General features: G+C 45.0%; 1 protein-coding gene across 1 annotated transcript in view; it reads left to right on the forward strand.

The window, feature by feature from the left end:
• ATP8B3 (ATPase phospholipid transporting 8B3) overlaps positions 1 to 18,688 on the forward strand; it is an 807,548-nt gene extending 788,860 nt beyond the window's left edge. The window contains exon 29 of the mRNA XM_073545649.1: positions 18,485 to 18,688. Coding sequence (XP_073401750.1) covers positions 18,485 to 18,688 — 204 coding nt within the window. The remainder of the gene's footprint in view (positions 1 to 18,484) is intronic.
• The last annotated feature ends 3,442 nt before the right edge of the window (positions 18,689 to 22,130 follow it).

Genomic DNA, 22,130 nt, shown 5'->3' on the forward strand with positions numbered 1-22,130 from the left:
CCATCATAGTCATCTACCACTACTGTTTGACATATTCAGAGTACACCTACTCATTCTTCTCTGTGACACTGAGACAGCCAAGGGTAAAAGCATACGCTCCAGATACTGTGCCAACTAAACTCTACTCGGTCAAGTAGGTGGTGGTGCAGTCGCTGATGTACCACCTTTTGGAGTCTACAGTTTGTCGAAAAATGATATAATCCGGGCAGTCTTGCCGGAAGATACCTGGTCACCATTATTTCTTGCTGAAAGGAGTGTCCTCTCGCCACTCTCACATGCAGGGGAATGTAGACCTCTTTCATGACAAAACAAGAGTTTTATTGCCTACTGGGTGAATGTTTTAAGTGGCAGTGATGCACCATTGCATCTGTGTCAGGGGATGAATGCTTTGAAACTGGGAGATATGTCGGTTTCCACTTCCAAGCAGTGTTTTTCTCTGTTCTCCAACACCTCCTCCAGACATGACTCAATCTCCAACATCAATAGGGTACAGTACAGCATTAATTCCACTCACTGCCCTCGCTCTTTTTGCCTGGGCAATGTAAAACGCTGCCAAGTAATTTTTCAGCTTGAGCGCATGGGGCAACAAAGGCAGAAAAATCTCATGCAAGCAGGCTACCCCATCAACTGCAGCTGGGAATTGTGGTGAGTGACAATATCTGGAACATTCTGGTTACTTTTCATTTAGGCAAAATAACTCATGTTCCTTGCATTGCACACACCCTGAAATTAAGTAAACCACATTTAATTAATATACCGACTTGAGAAAAGTTTTGTATATGGCCATTCTTGCATGGCAATACGTGCCCTCCTAGCTTTTCAAAAACCGAGCAGTCTGCCAGAGGACAGCTGATTTACGTGAACGCATCCCGCTGGAATTTGAATCTGAAAATAATGTCGTATTTAACAAATTGGACAACTGTGGTATCAATTATTACATCTCCCTCATAATAAGTGAGCAAATATTTCAAATTCAAATTTGTCGACTGTGTTGAATTTTCCCCAAAATTTGGATTTGCAGCTCACAAGTTTGCGTGAATCGCTACTGATTAGCTTTTAATTGATCGGAAAATACATGTGGGATAGAGTGAGAGAGCCCCCCTGACCATAAGTTACACTCTACATGAGAGAGAGAGAGAGAAAGGATCTGCTGATCATAAGAGCTTGCAATCTTCAAGAAAAAGAGAGAAAGAGAAAGCGGGACCTGTTGACCATAAGAACTTACACACTAAAGGCGAGAGAGACTTACCAAGTGACTGTACAATTGGAAAACAGTTATGTCATACAAACCGTGCTCCATTGAACACCGCTGATCTGTTATGGCACAGACCACTGTGGTGCCCCTGAGGCTCAGTCGCCACAGAGGTACTGCACCTTCTCCTAAGGTGTAGTGCCCCACCACCTAGGTAAGTTGGGAACTCCTTTCCACACTCCAGCACGTGCACCCCACACACAGGATAGTTCAGCAGTGGACCACATTGCGGCTCCATGCTTAGAGGGTAGCAGAGCACCTTTCGTGGGTCCTTGCTTCGTAACACGAGATGTGCTGGGAGGTGGGTGGAGTTTAGAGATATAAAAGAGTGGGAAAGTGTAGGATTAGGGGTTCAGTCTGGAGGAGAGTCTGACAGAGGGTCAGAGAGGAAGGGAGCCACTCGGGAGTAGGGATGGAGGAAGGAGTGCTGCAGCTGCCTCAGTGACCTGAGCCAGCTGGCACGGGAAAGGAACAGAAGGAGAAAGACATACAACTGCAACCTAAGCTTCCATAAGAGAGAGAAGGAACAGCGCAGAACAAAGGAGTAGGAGAACAGAGAGGAGTTGTGGGTTGGAAGAGAAACCCTGCCTATAGGTTCTCAGCGCAAGGCCGGGGCCCGGTCCCCGAGGTTGTATGGACCCTTATGGTTCTGCAGCAGACACCGGTGGAGTAGTTGGCTGTAAATGCCCTACTCCCATCTAAGACTTGGGGCACAACAGCAACACGGATAGAGAGCCGGGACTCAGGAGAAGGGAGTCCCCGAAGTAGGCTACAGCTATCTGCCATACGAGTAGAGTTGTTAGGAACATCTGACAGGAGGAACTTCAGAGTACCATGGTACTGGAGATCTTCACACTAAAAGGCACAATAGAGGAGTCGTTCAGGAAAGGTACATGTTGGCGGAGTGTTGGAGAGGAGAACCCTGACTTGCCTGGGAGGTTGATTGAGTCTCTACCCCGGAGGACACGGCACGGAGGCAGGCACCAGTGTGTACCACGAACTGTGAGTAAAGCTTTGGAACTGCAAGCCCTGGTGTCCTCCATTCATTTGTGTGCCAACACCGTCAGCACTGCTACATCTGGGTTCCAACATTCCTCACACAGCCTGCGCCTACATACTGCCCTGAGGTTACAGCTTCACCTGTGGGGAGCTACACCATCTATGCTGCAACACACCATCAGCCCCAGAGGATCTGCATGCAGCGTTGGCTTAACATCTTGCTTGCCAAACACCACAGGTGGCGTCACGAACTTTCACATAAACTATTCCATTCCATTGGCTACAAACCACCATTGATTTGGGCGCCCAGGGCCACGGACTGGGTCACCGCCGCTGTGACACATCCCACTGACACCGACCCGGTACCGAGTACTCCACAGCCCTGGGAGGGCGACCCACCACCACTGCACAAGTTGTAATAATCAAATAGGTATCATAGCTGCAGGACATTATAAGGACACCTGCACTGTCATGCAAAAAGGCATGGTGCAGGGCAAGACTTTTTTTCTGAACTGCGAATCAATGTGTTTGAATTTGCATGAAACTGGGAGTTTCAAGAAATTCAAATCTAACTCAATCCTTCACAGGTGATTCCACTCATCTCTACAGCTCATATTTATCTTCACAGTTACCAAAAAGCAACAGTTGATGGAACAAGATTAGCAAATTGTACATGTTTATCGCTGACCTGTGTCTGTTGGAAACCCTCAAGGTCCATTTTATATGCTACAGATGTGTAGGAGGGGAGTAGGAAGGGGAGGAGGAGCAGGTGTCTGAGGAGGGAGACATTGATTTGGCACAGGCAGGGGACATGAATGCAATTCAGAGTGAATAAGATGACTGCATTGATCATGGCAAAGAATCTTTCGCAGCCTAGTATTGAAAATGAACAAACAGGGCTTTTGGTCATGCTAGCAATCAAGGCAATCCTTGTGAAATGTCAAGAGTACAAATATATAAGAGCAAATTGGGAGAATTTTTTCCTTCTTCTAAAATGGAGTCCAAGTTGACATATCACCACTTTGAGCTGTGTTTTCTGCTCTGCAAAGCTTTCATAGAACAGAAATTTGCCAACCAAGAAGAACCTTCTCCATTCCCTTCTGAGACAACGCTCCTTTGTATGCTAGCATTATGGCTATAATAAGTTGCCGTAGCAGCAAAAAAGCAGATGCGCTGAGAACTAATCCCAAGGATATTTGGCTCAGCAGATTAAACCATTGGCAAGAAATGTCCAGTTTGCTATGGGCTTACTGTCATGTTCAGCCTCGATTGTACTATATGAGCGGGTATTCAGTGCGGCCGCTGGCTTTGTCAGAGTAAGGCTAGTTTCACATTAGCGTTTACGGCTGCAGCGTCGGGGTGCGCACGGCCGCTGCTAAGCCCTGCCCCCTGCCGTGCCTCTGGATTGGTGATCCAGTCAGTGAGACACAGTCACTCTACCTCTATGTATGTGTTCATTCCATGTCCTGTCCCAAACTCCTAGTGCAGACTGCAGATTACTGGAGAAGAACATGGAGAACGGAGATCGAGATATAATACCCACATACATCAGCGATTGTAAGCTGCAGGACTGAGTGGAGACTCCATTATTCTCTATGTGGAGTGCGGGTGGAGGTCGGTGCTGGAGGCTCCATTATTCTCTGTGTAGTGTGGCTCTGCGGGTGGAGGTTGGTGCTGGAGGCCCCATTATCCTCTATGTGGAGTGCGGCTCTGCGGGTGGAGGTCGGTGCTGGAGGCTCCATTATTCTCTATGTGGAGTGCGGCTCTGTGGGTGGAGGTCGGTGCCGGAGGCTCCATTATTCTCTATGTGGAGTGTGGCTCTGCGGGTGGAGGTCGGTGCTGGAGGCTCCATTATTCTCTATGTGGAGTGAGGGTGGAGGTTGGTGCTGGAGGCCCCATTATTCTCTATGTGGAGTGCGGCTCTGCGGGTGGAGGTCTGTGCTGGAGGCTCCATTATTCTCTATGTGGAGTGTGGCTCTGCGGGTGGAGGTTGGTGCTGGAGGCTCCATTATTCTCTATGTGGAGTGCGGGTGGAGGTCGGTGCTGGAGGCCCCATTATTCTCTATGTGGAGTGTGGCTCTGCGGGTGGAGGTTGGTGCTGGAGGCCCCATTATTCTCTATGTGGAGTGCGGCTCTGCGGGTGGAGGTCGGTGCTGGAGGCCCCATTATTCTCTATGTGGAGTGCGGCTCTGCGGGTGGAGGTCGGTGCTGGAGGCCCCATTATTCTCTATGTGGAGTGCGGCTCTGTGGGTGGTGGTCGGTGCAGGAGGCTCCATTGTTCTCTATGTGGAGTGTGACTCTGCGGGTGGAGGTCGGTGCTGGAGGCCCCATTGTTCTCTATGTGGAGTGCGGCTCTGCGGGTGGAGGTTGGTGCCAGAGGCTCCATTATTCTCTATGTGGAGTGTGCCTCTGAGGGTGGAGGTCGGTGCTGGAGGCTCCATTATTCTCTATGTGGAGTGTGGCTCTGCGGGTGGAGGTCGGTGCTGGAGGCTCCATTATTCTCTATGTGGAGTGTGGCTCTGCGGGTGGAGGTCGGTGCTGGAGGCTCCATTATTCTTTATGTGGAGTGCGGATGGAGGTCGGTGCTGGAGGCCCCATTATTCTCTATGTGGAGTGTGGCTCTGCGGGTGGAGGTCGGTGCTGGAGGCTCCATTATTCTCTATGTGGAGTGTGGCTCTGCGGGTGGAGGTCGGTGCTGGAGGCTCCATTATTCTGTATGTGTAGTGCGGCTCTGCGGGTGGAGGTAGGTGCTGGAGGCTCCATTATTCTCTATGTGGAGTGTGGCTCTGCAGGTGGAGGTCGGTGCTGGAGGCCCCATTATTCTCTATGTGGAGTGCGGCTCTGCGGGTGGAGGTTGGTGCCGGAGGCTCCATTATTCTCTATTCCTCACACTCACATGCTCATTTCGAGTATCGAGTATAATTGGTGTCAATGGGAAAGCTGAGCTTTTTTCCGGCAGACCCTACAAAGACATCACTCACTAATCAGTGAGCTAGCACTTGCATGCACTGCTGCAACACTGCCAGAGTGGCGGTAGCAGTAGCTGACTTGCAGAAATGGGCACTCATGCGGTGTACCTTGACCAGAAGCTCTGTCAAATTTGGGTATGTTTTCAGAAATCACTGAACTACAGAGTTGAGCACATGTGCCAAGCATGGTACGTGTGTGAACTTACGAAGTTTACAGCTGCCATCAGGTTACGCCCATTATCACACAGGACCATGCCTGGTTGGAGGTTAAGTGGCAAAAACCACATACCTGTCTGGTCTGTTATTCCTTTAAGTAACTCTGCCTCTGTGTATGGTATGTCTCTTAGGTAAATTACCTTCAGCAGAGCCTGTTGCCACTTTGCTGAGTCAGTGCTGCAGTGCTTCCAGGTTCTGGCTCATGTGGACAACGTGCTCTGAGATACCACATCGGTGATGGAGGATGAGGAGGAGCAGGAGAGGGTGTAGGATCAGCTGTAGGATGTGGATGAAACCCTGATAGATGTAGGGCCAGCAATCCCTGTTGTCAGGAACATATGCTCTGTGGCAGGGTGTAACTTGGCCCCAGCCTCCACAATGTTATCCCAATGTGCCATCAGGAAATGTAGTGTCCCTGACCACAAGCTCTTTTGGCATCTGTGCCAGTGTTTTGGACAGGGGATGAGGCAGTGGTGTCACCCAATGGCACCATTTGTGGACCCAGTCATTCGGCCCACTGAGTCAGATGCTTAGATGACATGTACCTGATCATGCTGGTTGTGGTTAGACTCTTTGTGATCAAGCCCCTGCTGACCTTTGCCTGGCACAGGTTGTAAATGGCCATTTTGTTTGTCTCAGAACTCTCTTTAAAAATGTCCCAGAGTTGGGAATTCCTAAGTCTTTGACGGAGAAATTCAGCAGTGTCCGTGCTCAGCAGAACAGTTGCCCTGCTTCTCCTTCTGGTCACCACACTGCCTCTTCCTGTCATTTTCGGTGCTGCCGATCTCTCCCCCTTAGCGCTGCTAGCCAGATTCCCAGGTTGGGTCAGTTACTTTGTCATCCACTGCCTTATCTTCCACCACCGCACCTTAGTCCACTTGACTTTGTGACTTAACAACAACAAGACTTAGCAGCAACTGTGACTCATCATCATCTTCCCCCTTATCCCAAATGTGCCATTCCCCAGCATCAAGTTCTTGTGGCCATGCCGGTTGAAAGTCCACAATCATGAAATGATGTTGTAAAGAGCTCCTCAGAGTGTCCTAGTATGGGATAACTAGTCTCTTGGGATTCAGCATGGTGGGAAGAAGGAGGATCAGGGTGAGGATTAAGTGACTCAGACTTTAGACTGGTGAGACTGGACCATGTGGAAGACTGTGTCATGCAGCTAAGCCTGCTGGAAGAATTATCTGCTATCCATCCGACCACCGGTTTGCATTGATCTGGCTTCAGAAGTGGTGTACCATGGCTCCCTTCAAAGTGGGACAGGAACCTATGTGTCATGGATGAACATGTTCTTGTGCTACAGCAGTAGGCGTAGTCACACCTGCCACATGTCTTCAGCATTTGCATGTACCATCATCAGTACTTCCACTTCCCTGTCCCTTATTGCACACCTTACGCATTTTGTAACTGTTATGTTTTTTAAACTTAGTTTATTTTTAATGAAAGAAAAAAATAGGTAACTTGCAGCAATCAAAGCGGTTTCTATGAGTTTAGGCCACTGTAATGTAACAGAATGAACGCAAAAGTGTATGGATGACAATTAGCTTCAATCTAGAAAAATCCAAAATAAAATTCACTGCGCTTATACTCTAAAAACCTTAAATGGATACATGCCAAAAAAATCGTTGTACCATAAAGGTACTCTATATATTGACCCCTCACCGCTGCTGCCAAATAGCGGCAGACTGAATAACAGACAGTAATGGACAATAGTTATACCGCAGAGGTACTGTGTAAATTAACCCCTCACCGCTGTTAACCGGTAATGGTAAGCTTAGACACTTGTGAGCTTGTAAAACAAAGTTGCTAAGTTCAGCTGTTAGGCAGTGTATCGTTGTGTGGCATGAAGGAAAGCGCTCCCAGTGTGCCACCTTGATGAAGAGGGACCGCGTCCCTCGAAACGCGTCGTTCAGTATTGACCCCCAGCACTACCCGTCCAGCTCAGCAGCTAGCTACGTGACGTCATGCCTCCAGCTTCCTGCACCTTGCAGTGTGTGGGCGGCGGTGCTTCGGCCGGAGCCCACCGTCAGCCTCTGCTTCTCCACGCCCCTCGCCCTCATCCCTCGCATGTCAGTCGGACGCCAGTAATCAGCGGCACACTGGGAGCGCTTTCCTTCACGCCACACGGCGATACACTGCCTAACAGCGGAACTTAGCAACTTTGTTTTACAACCTCACAAGTAAGTGTCTAAACTTACCGTTACCGGTTAACAGCGGTGAGGGGTTAATTTACACAGTACCTCTGCGGTATAACTATTGTCCATTACTGTCTGTTATTCAGTCTACCGCTATTTGGCAGCAGCGGAGAGGGGTCAATATATAGAGTACCTTTATGGTACAATGATTTTTTGGCATATATCCATTTTAGGTTTTTTGAGTATAAGCGCAGTGAATTTTATTTTGGATTTCTGTTGTAATTTAAGCAACAGGATTTGCGCAGTGCCTGTTTTCACTTGCAGCTATTTTAGTAGTCCTTCATTATTAGGTGGAGCGCCAGTGGGTATAGTTGATTGTTTTATCAATCTAGAAAAAAGTTTCAGTGCTTTTTCTCAGTTTTAAAGATCACAGAAATGTTCACATAGTATAACATTGTATGGTTAAGAAATGGAAGGCTAAAACATTTTTAACAGCATTTTAACAGTTTGGGAGATCACAGAATTGTTCACAGACCACGTAACACTGTTTGTCTGAGAAATGGAAGCCTACAAAATGTTTAAAAAGCTTTATAGCAGTTTTGCAGATCACAGAAATGTTCACAGACAACGTAACACTGTATGTTTGAGAAATGGAAGCCTACAAAATATTTTAAAGCTTTTTACCAGTTCTACAGATCACAGAAATGTTCCCAGACCATGTATCACCGTATGTCTGAGAAATGGAAGCCTACAACATTTTTAAAAGATTTTTAGCTGTTTAAAAGAGCACAGAAATGTTCACAGACCAGACAATATAATGCTGTATGTCCGAGAAATGGAAGCCTATAATATTTTTAAAAGCTTTTTAGCAGTTTTACAGATCACAGAAATGTTAGCAAACTATGTAACACTATATGTATGAGAAATGGAAGCCTACAAAATTTTTAAATCCTTTTGTTCCCTTTTAGAGATCACAACTCTATATAACACTATAGCATTTATATTAGACTATTATTTATTTTATCCAGGCTTTTCACCAAGCTCATAAGGCTTTGTTCACATCCATGTTTTGAAATTTCATTTCTTTTTTTCATTGTAAGAACATTGATACAGTATAAATGTTTAATTGACTGAAGAAGTTGAACTAGATGCACCGATTATATTCAATGGGGTCTTTCTGATGTTGTTTGAATCTGATATGTAATGGATTCATCTCTGCAAAAATGTTGCTTTTGTGTTCGTAGTACAAATGAAAATGAAATTCTGAAACACATGTTATCAGACATTAAGTTGCAGTTTTGCAATAGGAGACTAGTTACAAGTAGAGATGAGCGACTTTGCCTTTTTTCGGGTCGAGTCGGGTTTCACGAAACACGACTTTCGCAAAAGTCGGGTCGAACGAAATCGGCCGATTATTGTGAAAAGTCGAAGTCCGACTGAAACATGAAACCCAATGTAAGTCAATGGTGATGAAAAGTCTGCAGTGAGTGGAGGACAGGAAGCACACCTACAGTGCCCATTTTAATGCCAAAAACATCAATTCTTATTCCTTAAGCTTGTCAACCTTAATTTACTTTATAATAATAGTTAGGCATGGAAAACTTGGGGGTTATTTGGCTAAAGTTGGGGGGGGGGTAGTGCTGGCTCCAGGTTTTCGTGGGCCCAGGGCTAAAGAGTGCCACTGGGCTCCTTTAACACATGAGACAATTCATGATCCTTTGATACGGCAGAGAAATAGCGGTACAGTACAATGAAAAATACTTCAATTATTACATCACATGACTGATATCCATTTTAAATTCTCCAATAGCTCCAAAAACAGACAGTATATTCCTCCATACAGTATTATGGCCACCACATAGTGCGCCATACAAAGTAATGAGGCCCATATATTTCTCCATACAGAATCATTGGTCCCATATAATGTTCGATACAGTATATGATGAGCTCCACATAATGCTACAGTATATGTTGATCACCATGTCTTATGGGCCCAAATAATGCTCCATATACTGTATAATGGGCCCCATTTCTAATGCTCCAGTATATAATGGGCCCTGTAAATGCTGCTCCAGTGACTGATGTCCACCTTTGGAATGCTCCAGTGTATGGTGGGCCCCAGATATCATTCTCCAGAGTATCGTGCTCCCCAAAAATTGCTCCCAACCTTTAAAACAATTAAATAAGTCTCCTCGCTAAGGAATCCCTGTACTCTGGACTCCTCGTCGTCCCCATCATCCATCTCTCTGCACTTGGACTGTTTAAGCAGAGGGCGTACAGACATGATGTCATCGTGCTCTTTGACCAGAATGTCACTGTCAGGAAAAGTGTTTGGTTTCCGGGGGCAGTATGGTTGCAAAGCTGAACCTTAAAGGACTGTCCAGAAGGGCACCTCCAGGAGTGGAGCCTGCGGCTTAACTGGACTCAACACGAGCAACCTCATCCATGCCATCCACAAAAAAACTGCACAGATTGCAAGCTTAATTCCGTTAACGAACGAGACTCAGGCATGCCCCCGCGGTCCGTGTCCAGCTTACTAATGGGACACGCGAGGTTCTGGCACACGAGATCGACCAATAACAGGTCTGTCATGCCCTTACATGTCCGGGGCTGCACGCGTGCTACAATGAAAGGACCAGCGTGTATCGCTTACAGGTGCGGATAACACGCTGAATCCCGTTAGTGATGGGGATCTGGGATTACAATTCTTCCCCGCGAACAAGCATTTCTCAGTAAGTGCAGGTCAACCGTAATTCCGGAATTAGGCCTAAACGGCATTCCAGAAAGAATGTGAAAAAATTAAGTGTCCAAACCACAGGTGCTGTAGCTTGCATAACAGCTGGGCTCCTCTGCTGAGTAGTACACAGTTCTTACAGAAACAGATGGCATAGCTTGGTTCATGGCTGGCCAACTCTGCCGAGTAGCATACACAGTTACTAGGCCCAAAGTATTAAGTGGTGTAAATGCTGTAAAAAACTGGTTCTTTCATAAACAGGCGGCATAGCTCGGTTCACGGGTGGGCTCCTCTTCTGAGTAGCAGACACAGTTACTAGGCCCAAAAGTATTTTCAGGACAATATGCGGTAAAAAATTATTAGAAACACTCACGGTGTAGCTCCTTCACAGGTGTACTACACCGCTGGCTACCAGACACCGCTGCTATGCCCTAAAACTGTCTCTTATCATTGAAAACCATTATTAATGTGAAAAAAAGATACGCTTTTGTTTTATCGAAACGTTCTCGAACGGAAACTCGAACAGCCGAATTTTAATCAAAGTGTTGTAGTTTAGAATTTGAACTTGGCCAACAGTTCCACTCAAACACCACTCATCTGTAATCAGGAGGCAGACTCAAACGGTCTCCGGCACAGTATGGATTCGACAAGATTGCAGAAAGTTGAGAAAGGGTACAGTATCACCAGATAACAGGTATGTATAGCATAGTTTATACATTTAAAATCTCTGTGTTTATTTCCGGAGTCCGACAAAGACACTCACAGCCTCAGTATGGATTAGACAACAATCTAAAAAGTAGAAAAAAGGAAATGTTTTTGAAGCGTACACCAGTATACACTGTTGGCGTATTTTTAAATCTTCATATATATTTCTGTCTCAGTAAGACAGTCCAGACTCTCCGCAAGAGGAAACGAGATGGATAAAAGTACAGACATAAAGTCGAGTGATTGCAGAAATTTAGGAATTACTAATCAGGGGAAAAACTCTCGGGAGAATTCTCAGAGGCGTTGCTGAACCTCAATTACTTTGTGTGTGGAGACAGCGAAAACAGTTCTTTGTGAAGAAAGGGTTGCTGTATCGCAGTACCGTTGATCCCATCACAGTTGCTCATCTCCATCAAATTTTGATCACAGGGAGAGATGTAGACATGGTCCTCACTGCCTATCATGATCTGTCAGGTAACTTTGGAGTGCAAAAGACAGAAGCCACAGGCTGTAGGCGATTCTATTGGATTGGCATGAGGGGGCACATTTAAAAATTTGGGCAGGAATGTCACACGTCTGTGAGTAGGAAAACTGTGAAAGCTGATGATAAACCACCACTGCATCTCATTGTGAGTCGACGTCCATAACTAATGGAAGCCATTGATCATCTGAAGCTAGAGCCCGGCCAGCAGGACAGGGCATAGCTATGTCTTAGCCATCATCTATCAGTTCACCAAATTTGTAGTGGCAGTCCCAGTGAAGGATTTGACAGCCCAGACTACACAGCGAAGGAGCAGGGAGAAGTAAATATTGCAAATGCTGGGGCCCTGCCCAAGCAAAGGGGGCCCACTCGTGGGCGTCGGTACTGACACTGGGCCCCTCATAGTACGCCGGTGTGTCTGACGGCGGGTGTGCACTCCCACCGTCAGAGACACTTGATTGCACTATGAGGGACCCTGTGCCAGTGCCGGCGCCCAAGAGTCGGCCCACCCACCTGTCCAGAGCAATGGCACTCGCACGGTTGCGTGCGCTAGGTGGTGACCCCGGCCATGGGGGGGGAGGCAGCCCAGGTAGGGAGGTTTAAAAAATGGCATATGTTGATGTTGGACATTCAGCAGCTGCAAATGGAGGAATTGGAGAAGTCTGAGGAAGAGGAGGACAAAAGCGAGCCATTATTCTGGCAACCTATGTGTCATCAGGGGAAGGTGGGACAAAATCCTTTGAAACCCATGCATGGTTCATTTTAATGAAGGTTAGATCATCAACATTTTGGGTCGACAGACGGGTCCTTTTTTCTGTCAGGATTGAGCCAGCAGCACTGAAGACTCTTTCCGATAGCACACTTAGCAGCAGGGCAAGCGAGCTCCTGTAAGGCATATTGTGCCAATTCAGGCCACGCATCCAGTTTAGAGGCCCAATAATCAAAGGGGAATGACCTGTGAGGGAGAACATCGATATGGGATGAGAAGTAGTTTGTAACCATAGTTGACAACTGCTGTCTCCTGTCACTTTCAATCGATGCAGTATTACCAGTCATGTGAGCGGGACTTGAAAAATCAGTCCACAACATGGTCATGAAACCCCTGTCTCCAATGCCACTTCTGATGTGTGCACCACGAACACTTCTTCCATGTTGCCCCCTACGGCTCGGAGAACCATCACCGCTGCTGTGTGCTGGGAATGCCTCAAACAAACGGTTTACCAGAGTTGCTTGTTTGTTAGCCAATATTAGGTCAAGGTTCTCCTGTGGCATGATGTTTTGGAATTTGCCTTTATAGCGTGGATCCCGGATGCTGGCCAACCAGTAGTCATCATCATTCATCATTTTGGCAATGCGGGGGTCCCTTTTTAGGATCTGCAAGGCATAATCTGACATGTGGGCCAATGTTCCAGGTGTCAATGATGCACTGCGAGTGCTGGGTGGAGGAGCACTTTCTGGCAAATCCACATCCCTCCAGTCACGCACAAACCCTGTACCTGACCTTGCCACGCCAACATTTTCTCTTGCCCCACGAGAATCATCAAGGCTTCCCTCCTCCTCTTCCTCATCCTCCTCGGCTGCAAATGTCTGCTCCTTAATGTGCGTCAAAGTTTGCATGAGCAGACGCATAAGTGGGATGCTCATGCTTATGATGGCGTCGTCTGCGCTTACCAGTCGTGTGCATTCCTCAAAACACTGAAGGATTTTACAGAGGTCTTTCAGCTTCAACCACTGCACACCCAACAACTCCATGTCTGCCCTCAAAGTGCCTGGCCATGTATCCTCCCACAAATGCATTACAGCCTGCCTCTGTTCGCACAGCCTCTCAACCATGTGCAGGGTGGAGTTCCACCTTGTTGCAACATCGATAATTAGGCGGTGCTTGGGAAGTTGGAGCAATCGCTGCAGCTTCTGCATACGACTGGAGTGTACGGGCGACTGGCAGATGTGCGCGCACAGTCTTCGGACCTTCTGGAGCAGGCCTGTTAACTCCGAATAATTATTGAGGAAGCACTGCACCACCAGGTTCAAGGTGTGAGCCAGACAAGGTATGTGTCGGAGTTTTGAAAGGGCTATGACTGCCACAAAATTCCGGCCGTTATCACTAACTACCTTGCCTGCCTCAAGATGTAGACTGCCAGCCATGACTCAGTTTGTCGCTGCAAGTAGTCGGCAAGTAGTACCTCTGCGGTGTGTCTGTTGTCCCCCAAACACATCATCTTTAACACAGCCTGCTGACGCTTACCACTAGCTGTTTGATAGTGGGACACCTCATGTGCAACACTGGCAGCTGCTGATGGAGTGCTTGTACGACTGCACTCTGTGGACGAGCTTTCGCTTCTGGAGAAGGAGAAGGAGGGTCGAACACCTACAACCAACTGTTTCCTATACCGTGGGAAAGGTAGCACTGTACCACCGCCGCTGTCCCCTGTGGACTCTGCATCCACCACATTAACCCAGTGCGCAGTGATGGACACATAACGGCCCTGGCCATGCCTACTGGACTATGCATCTGTTGTGAGGTGCACCTTTCCACTCACTGATTGCTTGAGTGCATGGACAATGCGATCTTTCACATGAAGGTGGAGGGCTGGGGTGGCTTTGCGAGAAAAGAAGTGCCGACTGGGTAGGTCATAGCGTGGTACTGCGTAGGCCATGAGTTCGCGGAAAGCTTCGCTCTCAACCAACTGGTAGGGCATCATCTCTAACAAGATTAATTTGGCAATGTGGGCGTTTAAACCCAGTGTACGCGGATGAGAGGATGAGTAGTTTCTTGTCTTACTCGTTGTCTCTGGTAGGGTGAGCTGGACTTGAGAGCTGCATATGGTGGAACTAGCGGTGGACATGGCGGACTGAGAGAGGGTTGATGATGGTGATGGAGTTGGTGTTCTTTCTGATGGCCTAGATTCAGTCTCTTGTTTATTTAACATTGTGATTCCCTGACTGCTTTGGCCTTGCGACGACACCTCAACATTTGCTGCTGGTGGTGTGCTAACCGGTGGGCTTACAGTGGGGGAAACGATGTAGCGCTGCTGACTACCTTCATTGGGAGCAGTTGCACATGTGGTACGTGAGGTTTGGTAAGTGCATGGTGCATGGTGCATGGCGCTTGGTGCATGGTGCATGGCGCTTGCAAGTGCATGGTGGTTAAATGTCTAAGCATGCAACTAGTATTCAAATTTCTCAGATTTTTCCCTCGGCTAAAGGTCTTTGTGCACTTCTTACAGATAACCTTTGCCTGATCATTAGGATTTTGTTCAAAAAAGTGCCACACTGCACTCTTCCTACTATGGAAGACATTTTGAGGCCTTGCACGCTGTGCTATTTTGACCGTCTGGCCAAGCTGTCCTGCAACTCTTTTGGTTTTTGTAACTCATTTTTGGACTGCTCTGGGCCTGCCAGATACCAGCTGTTGCGATGTCGATGCCTGCTGCGGATGCTCCTCCTCCTCTTCAGAGCTATTGGCAGCGGCACCCTCTTCCCACAATTGATGCCAATCTGGGTCAACAACTGGGTCATCCATCACCTCCTCTTCAATGTCATGTGCACCTTCCTCTGTGTCACCGTGTATGGTGGTATTCTATGCGGGAGGGGGCACCTGAGTTTCATCAGGGTCACATTCTGACTCAGTACACTGCGAGGACAATGTAGTGCTCTGAGTGAATGTACCAGCAGATAAATCTAGCAGTTGCTGTGCATCAGTGCACTCCATGTCAGATTCATCTTGGCCTAGGTAATTCACGATTTGACTTGATAACCAAGGCATGGTATGTGAAAACATTTCCATGGAGTAATCTGTAGTGTGGCCTGCCGCATCCTTCAATTTTGGTTGGGGTGAAGGACACAAGGAAGGTGTGGTTCATGACTATGAGCCTCCAATGACGACTCAGTGCTTTTATTTTTTAAAAGTTCAGAAGAGGAGGCGATAGAGCTGGAGGCTGTGTCAGCAATGTAAGCCAAAACTTGTTCCTGAAGCTCCGGCTTTAAAAGCGGTTTACCTACTCCCAGAAAAAGGAGCCTTCGAGGCCTTGTGGAGACAGACGATGACGCAAGCTCAACACCTCCTGCATTAGGTGCTATTGTGGTTTTGCCACTACCAGCAGATCCACCACCACCACCAACACCATCATTACCAGCGTGCAACCCCCACCCACTTTCATGGCCTCTTCCAACACACTTTCTCATTTTTGGGAAAATGTACCCAAAATACCACCAGCAATATGGTACTGTAAAACAAGGTAAAAGGTGTATATAGTATTGGGGAGAATTTGAATCTCTCTACAGACTTGAGGACACTGAACTATTATCTCAGGCCCAGTGTAGATTACACCTCAATATAACAGGCTGAAATTGGATGGTGTATAAAATGTCTATATAGGACTGGGGAGAATTTGAATCTCCCTACAGACTTGAGGACACTGAACTACTATCTCAGGCCCAGTGTAGATTACACCTCAATATAACAGGCTGAAATTGGATGGTGTATAAAATGTCTATATAGGACTGGAGAGAATTTGAATCTCCCTACAGACTTGAGGACACTGAACTATTATCTCAGGCCCAGTGTAGATTACACCTCAATATAACAGGCTGAAATTGGATGGTGTATAAAATGTCTATATAGGACTGGGGAGAATTTAAATCTCCCTACAGACTTGAAGACACTGAACTATTATCTCAGGCCCAGTGTAGATTACACCTCAATATAACAGGCTGAAATTGGATGGTGTATAAAATGTCTATTTAGGACTCGGGAGAATTTGAATCTCCCTACAGACTTGAGGACACTGAAGTACTATCTCAGGCCCAGTGTAGATTACACCTCAATATAACAGGCTGAAATTGGATGGTGTATAAAATGTCTATATAGGACTGGGGAGAATTTAAATCTCCCTACAGACTTGAAGACACTGAACTATTATCTCAGGCCCAGTGTAGATTACACCTCAATATAACAGGCTGAAATTGGATGGTGTATAAAATGTCTATATAGGACTGGGGAGAATTTGAATCTCCCTACAGACTTGAGGACACTGAACTATTATGTCAGGCCCAGTGTAGATTGCACCTCAATATAACAGGCTGAAATTGGATGGTGTATAAAATGTCTATATAGGACTGGGGAGAATTTGAATCTCCCTAGAGATTTTAGCAAGCTGACAATGATGCTCTCAGTCCCAAGTATGGCAGCAGGCAGCCTAATAAGCAGGACTGCTGCACACAAAAGTGTGGAAAAATGAATGCTTGGTAACTGGGCAAAAAAGAGCATGAAAAGTATTTTTGCTTTTTAAAAAGCAGTTTGCAGAGCAGTTTGAAAACAGCAATGCAGCTATCAGGGAGCCTTATAAGGCAGCCTAATAACCAACAGAGCTGAATGCACCAAAATATAGCCTCCCCTTGCACTGCACACTAACTGGTGTGTTGTACAGGCAAAATCGCTAGCAGCAGAAGCAGTTTTTTGTATCTTCTTCCCTGCCTAATGCTTTCCCTACAGAATCATCAGCAGCAGCAGCTCTCCCTATTCTGAGATCAGCAGAAGTAAGATGGCAGTCGGCGTGCATGCCCTTTTATAGCCCCTGTGACACCACACAAAGCAGGCCAATCACTTGCATGCCCTTCTCAAAGATAGTGGTGACCGCTGCCTATGTCATCGCGTTGCCCACAGTGTGCGTCCTCCATCATTGGCTGAAAAAGGGCGCTGGAAGCATCTTTTGAAACGCGACTTTGGCACCATGGTCGCCGACTTCGTGGCTGACCTCACGCTATGGTCGGGTTTTGTTTCATGAAACCCGACTTTTGCAAAAGTCGGCGACTTTTCAAATTGACCAACCCGTTTCGCTCAACTCTAGTTACAAGTTGTATGATATACATTCCTTTCTTACATTATGGTACACTGATTGCAATAAAGGTCTGCATGAAATTTTTATATAATGCAAGTCTAGATCACAGATAATTAAAGGGATTGTCTTGTGCTGTATATTGTTGGCTTTTCTTTAGTGGTGAAGCTGCAGTATCACATTGCAGCCACTATACATTTGACTGAGTTTTGTAGTTCCACTCCACAAATGATTACCTTCAGTCACCACTGGCACGAAGAGCAGCTGATTGGCAGGGATCCTTGGTGCAGTACCCCCACATATCTTAAATTGATGACCCATCCTAAGGATATGCAAAACACTAGCCGCGGAGACACCATCACATGTTTCTCAACTCAAGCAATGACTAGCCAGGTCTTTCCCTAGGAAGGAACAACCACGGGAAGGGCAGTCTCCAATGAAGGAAACCACCTATGCCAAAACATGGTATCCATCCACAGACAGCTGTTTCGGGGTATTGCCCCTCATGAGTGTGGAGTAGGAAACTGGCCAGTAGGAGCAATGCCTAGTAGAAGACTGTAAAAAATGCAAGCAACACTGCGTTGAAAAACATGTGATGGTGTCTCTGCAGTGTTGGATGTTAATCTCCATGAGTTCATTCACCCTCATTTTTCACAGTCTTCTACTAGGCTTTGCTCCTACTGGCCAGTTTCCTACTCCACACTGATGAGGGGCAATACCCCGAAACAGCTGTCTGTGGATGGATACCATGTTTTGGCATAGGTGGTTTCCTTCATTGGAGACTGCCCTTCCCGTGGTTGTTCCTTCCCGGTGAAAGACCTGGCTAGTCATTGCTTGCATTGAGAAACATGTGATGGTGTCTCCGCGGCTTGTGTTTTGCATGTTTTACATGTTTCCCATAAGGGATGGGAGCATTGCTCTAGAATCACTGCATTGAGAAACATGTGATGGTGTCTCTGCAGTGTTGGATGTTGATCTCCATGAGTTCATTCATCCTCATTTTTCACCATCCTAAGGATAGGCCATCAATATAAAGTACTGGACAACCCCTTTAAATTAGTACATGTTTGTACAATTTTTGCTAACATCATAACTATTGACTCTTTGGAATTCATTACCATTGTTATTAAATATAATTCTCTACTTACAGCTAAATTACTATGGATCAAAAAGGCAAAATGTGGTGACTGCGGTTGCAATGACAACACCTTTCAGAAGAGGACGTTTAAATCGCCGATCCAGCTATGCTTTTTCACACAAGGAAGGTTATGCTGATCTTATTACAAAGGGAACAAGTCTACGCAGGTCTAACACAAATGCTCCAGAACTTCCAGGAGAGGCCACCAAAGAGTAATGAAAGCATAACTCTAATAAAAATACACTTTCTTTGCTTATATGAATTTTATATATTGCTCTCTGGAAAAGGGTTTACTGTGCTTTTTGAGTATTTAACCTACTTTGATTCAATTATTTATTTTTTGTTTTCCTTAGAATTGTGTAACACGAGAGCATAAATTAGTTTACAATTCAATTTTATTTTTTAATTTTGTAGCTACGATATTGGTTTGCATCATGCTCATGTTATATCTTTTAAAACACTGTCATAGTCCTGTGACAACTCTGTGCCTATGGAAATATTACTATTATAGAAACTCCATGTATCATTATTTCAATGTACATTCCCACAATGTATAGACACATTTGATCAGGATGGAAAAGCCACTGCTTTTTACATTTCCACCTTTGTGCATGAGATTTTTACAACTTTCATGCATATATTGTGGTATATATCTGCAGTGTAAGTAATGCTACAAATGTTAAAGTGTATTCAAGTGTAATCAGAAAGGTCCTACAGTGGCTTGGGAAAGTATTCACTTCCTTGGCTTTTACCTTTTTTACATTACAACCTGACACATCATTTAATCTTTATTATCCAGGCCTCTATTTTCAGTAGGCTAGGAGGCATAGACTATTATCTTTATGTTCACTTTTGAATTTATGTGTTTTTCTTTGGTTGGTCAAGAAACACAGACTATTGTTTGTATGTCCTTTTAACGTTGACTCTTGAGTTGTCGTTTGTTGCAGCATATTGTGTTATTATCTTGGATGACAGGGACGGAGGGAAATTGAACAATAGATGTTTGTTAATTTGTTAATTACACATTATATAAGGATTACATCACAGATGACAACCACCTCTGTGATACATACCTCCCATCAACTATGTGTCCGGTAGTCACTTTACAACAAAAAAAATTGTATGGCTCGTTTTGCCAAAATACATGTGGGAGACTCCCCAAATATATGGAGGAAGGTGCTGTGGTCAGATGAGATAAAAATGTAACTTTTTGGCCACCAAGGTAAATGCTATGCCTGGGCCAAACAAACACAGCTTATCACCTCAAGAACACCATTGTCACGGTGAAACGTGGTGGCTGCATCACGCCATGAGGCTGTTTTTCATCAGAAGGGACTGGCAAAATAATCCAAATTGAGGGGAAGGTGGATGATGCGAAATACAGTGATATTTTTGGGAAAAACCTGTTTCAATCTGTCAGTGATTTGAGGCTGGGTTGGAGGTTCACCTTCCAACAAGACAATGACCCAAAGAATACTGCTAAACCAACACTCAAATGGCTTAAGAGGAAATGTGTAAATGTTTTGGCGTGGCCTATTCAAAGCCCAGACCTTAATCCAATTGAGAATCTGTGGTCAGACTTGAAGATTGCTGATCTCCAGAATAAACCATCAAACTTGAAGGAGCTGGAGCAGTTTTGCCTTGAGGAATGGGCAAAAATCTCAGTGGCAAGATGTGGAAAGCTTAAAAAAACTTATACAACGTGACTTGCAGATGTAATTGCCACCAAAGGAAGCTCTACAAACTACAGACTTTTGGGGGTGAATAGTTATACATACTGAAGTTTACAGTTGTTTTGTCTTTTTTTGTTCCCTTCACAATAAAAATAATACCAAATGTTCACAGTTGTAGGCATGCTCTGTACATGAACGGATGCAAACCTTTAAAACATACAGTGAAATTTCAGGTTGTGCGGTAGCAAATCACGAAAAATGCCAAGGGGGTAATTACTTTTGCAAACCACTGTATATGCCCCTTAAGTGCATAATTTCCACAATGATATCTGCAGCTGTATTTATTAATGCAGATGTGATGCGGCACCACGTGTTCTAATTGAAGTAGAACTAGGAGAGTCACTTGCAGAGACAGATCTGGAGGTACTTGTAGATCACATGCTAAAAAAGCAGCGGCTTCTAAGACAAGCAAAATATTTCCATGTATTAAAAGACGTATGAACTCACAGAGCGGGGATGTAATGCAGTACAATGTGATAGTGTGAACTTACCTGGAATATGCAATTCAGCTCTGGGCAGCAGTTCACAGACAGGATACCCTGTAGTTGGAAAAGGTACAAAAAAGAGCTTCAAAACTGAAAAACTGATGAGTCATGGAGGATCTCATTTATGAGGAAATATTAAAAGAATTAAGTGCATTTACTCTTAAGAGACAATTAAGAGGCAACATGATTAACTTGCAAAAGTACATAAATGGTCCATTCAAAATGTATGGTCAAAAGCTATTTCATGTAAAGCTCCCTCAAAAGACAAAGGGACAATCTCTTCATCTAGCGAAAGAATCAATCTCCAGAGGAAACAGACTTATTTACCATAGGAACTATTAATCTGAGGAACAGTCTACCTCAAAGGCTGGGCACAGCAGAAACCACTGATGGTTTTGAAAAAAGGGTTAGATGCTTTATTAGAAGAAAATAACACAAATGAATATATAAATGTGTAAACTTATTTTCTTAGACAGACCGAATCATGAATTATGGTTGTAAATCTACACCTTCCCATTTTCCTTTTTCGTCCATCAGTTGAACTTGAAGGACTTGTGTCTTTTTTCAGCTACATTAAATATATATATATATTTTGTAATTACTGCTGCAGAACATCCACAGAAGAAATACAGCGTTGGAACGTGCCCTTAAGAAGATACATTTGGATGTGGCTTTATACTTGTGATTCGTTTCTATTAGTTAGATCAAAAAATATCTAAATTAGAATGTATATTGTCTAGTGATTATCCTGGTTTTTCCAGCGATAAGGTGACCACTCTACTTTTCTGACAATCGCATCCCAAGACCATGCAAAAAGGCTGAAGCAGTGGCCTGCTAGAAAGACATTTATGGATTTTTAATTATTTTTTTTAATTGCAAAGGATGACAGTGAAACTTACAGATGTATGATTGATTTTCAGCTTCTCTTTTCTAAAATCTTTGCTTGAAAATCTACATTAAGAGTTTTTTTCTCTTTCAGCAAATTGGACACCAACTGTTTGCAGAGATGTAAAATAACAACCCAAATAGTACTTACTTACCCTCCCCATTTCCAGTGTTGGCTACATACCAGTACCATTAGAAAAGCAGCAGAGAGGTTGCGCTAGAGCGGGACAGGGTGAACCCCTTAACTAAAAAGTTATAGCAAGTAAATAATATCTGATTGAAGTGATTACTCAGGCTACATTACATGAATTATAAGCATTTTATTCTGCGAAAATCAAAACAACTAGAAAATTAGTTATGTCTGTAAAATGTATTTGTGTGTGTACATTGATTTTGAAAATAGCCTGATAGGTCAGAAAAATGTATGTGTAATTTTGCCATTCCTATGTAAAGTCATATACAGTTCACTAAATTCATGAAATTATTGCCAGTGTACATAATAAAAAGATAGATGTATACGTGACTGATTTGTATTAAATCTTTGGGTAATTGAAA

The sequence above is a fragment of the Dendrobates tinctorius genome, unplaced genomic scaffold, assembly GCF_039654945.1.
Source record: "Dendrobates tinctorius isolate UK_male_01 unplaced genomic scaffold, ASM3965494v1 ptg000011l, whole genome shotgun sequence".
Taxonomy (NCBI): Eukaryota; Metazoa; Chordata; class Amphibia; order Anura; family Dendrobatidae; genus Dendrobates; species Dendrobates tinctorius.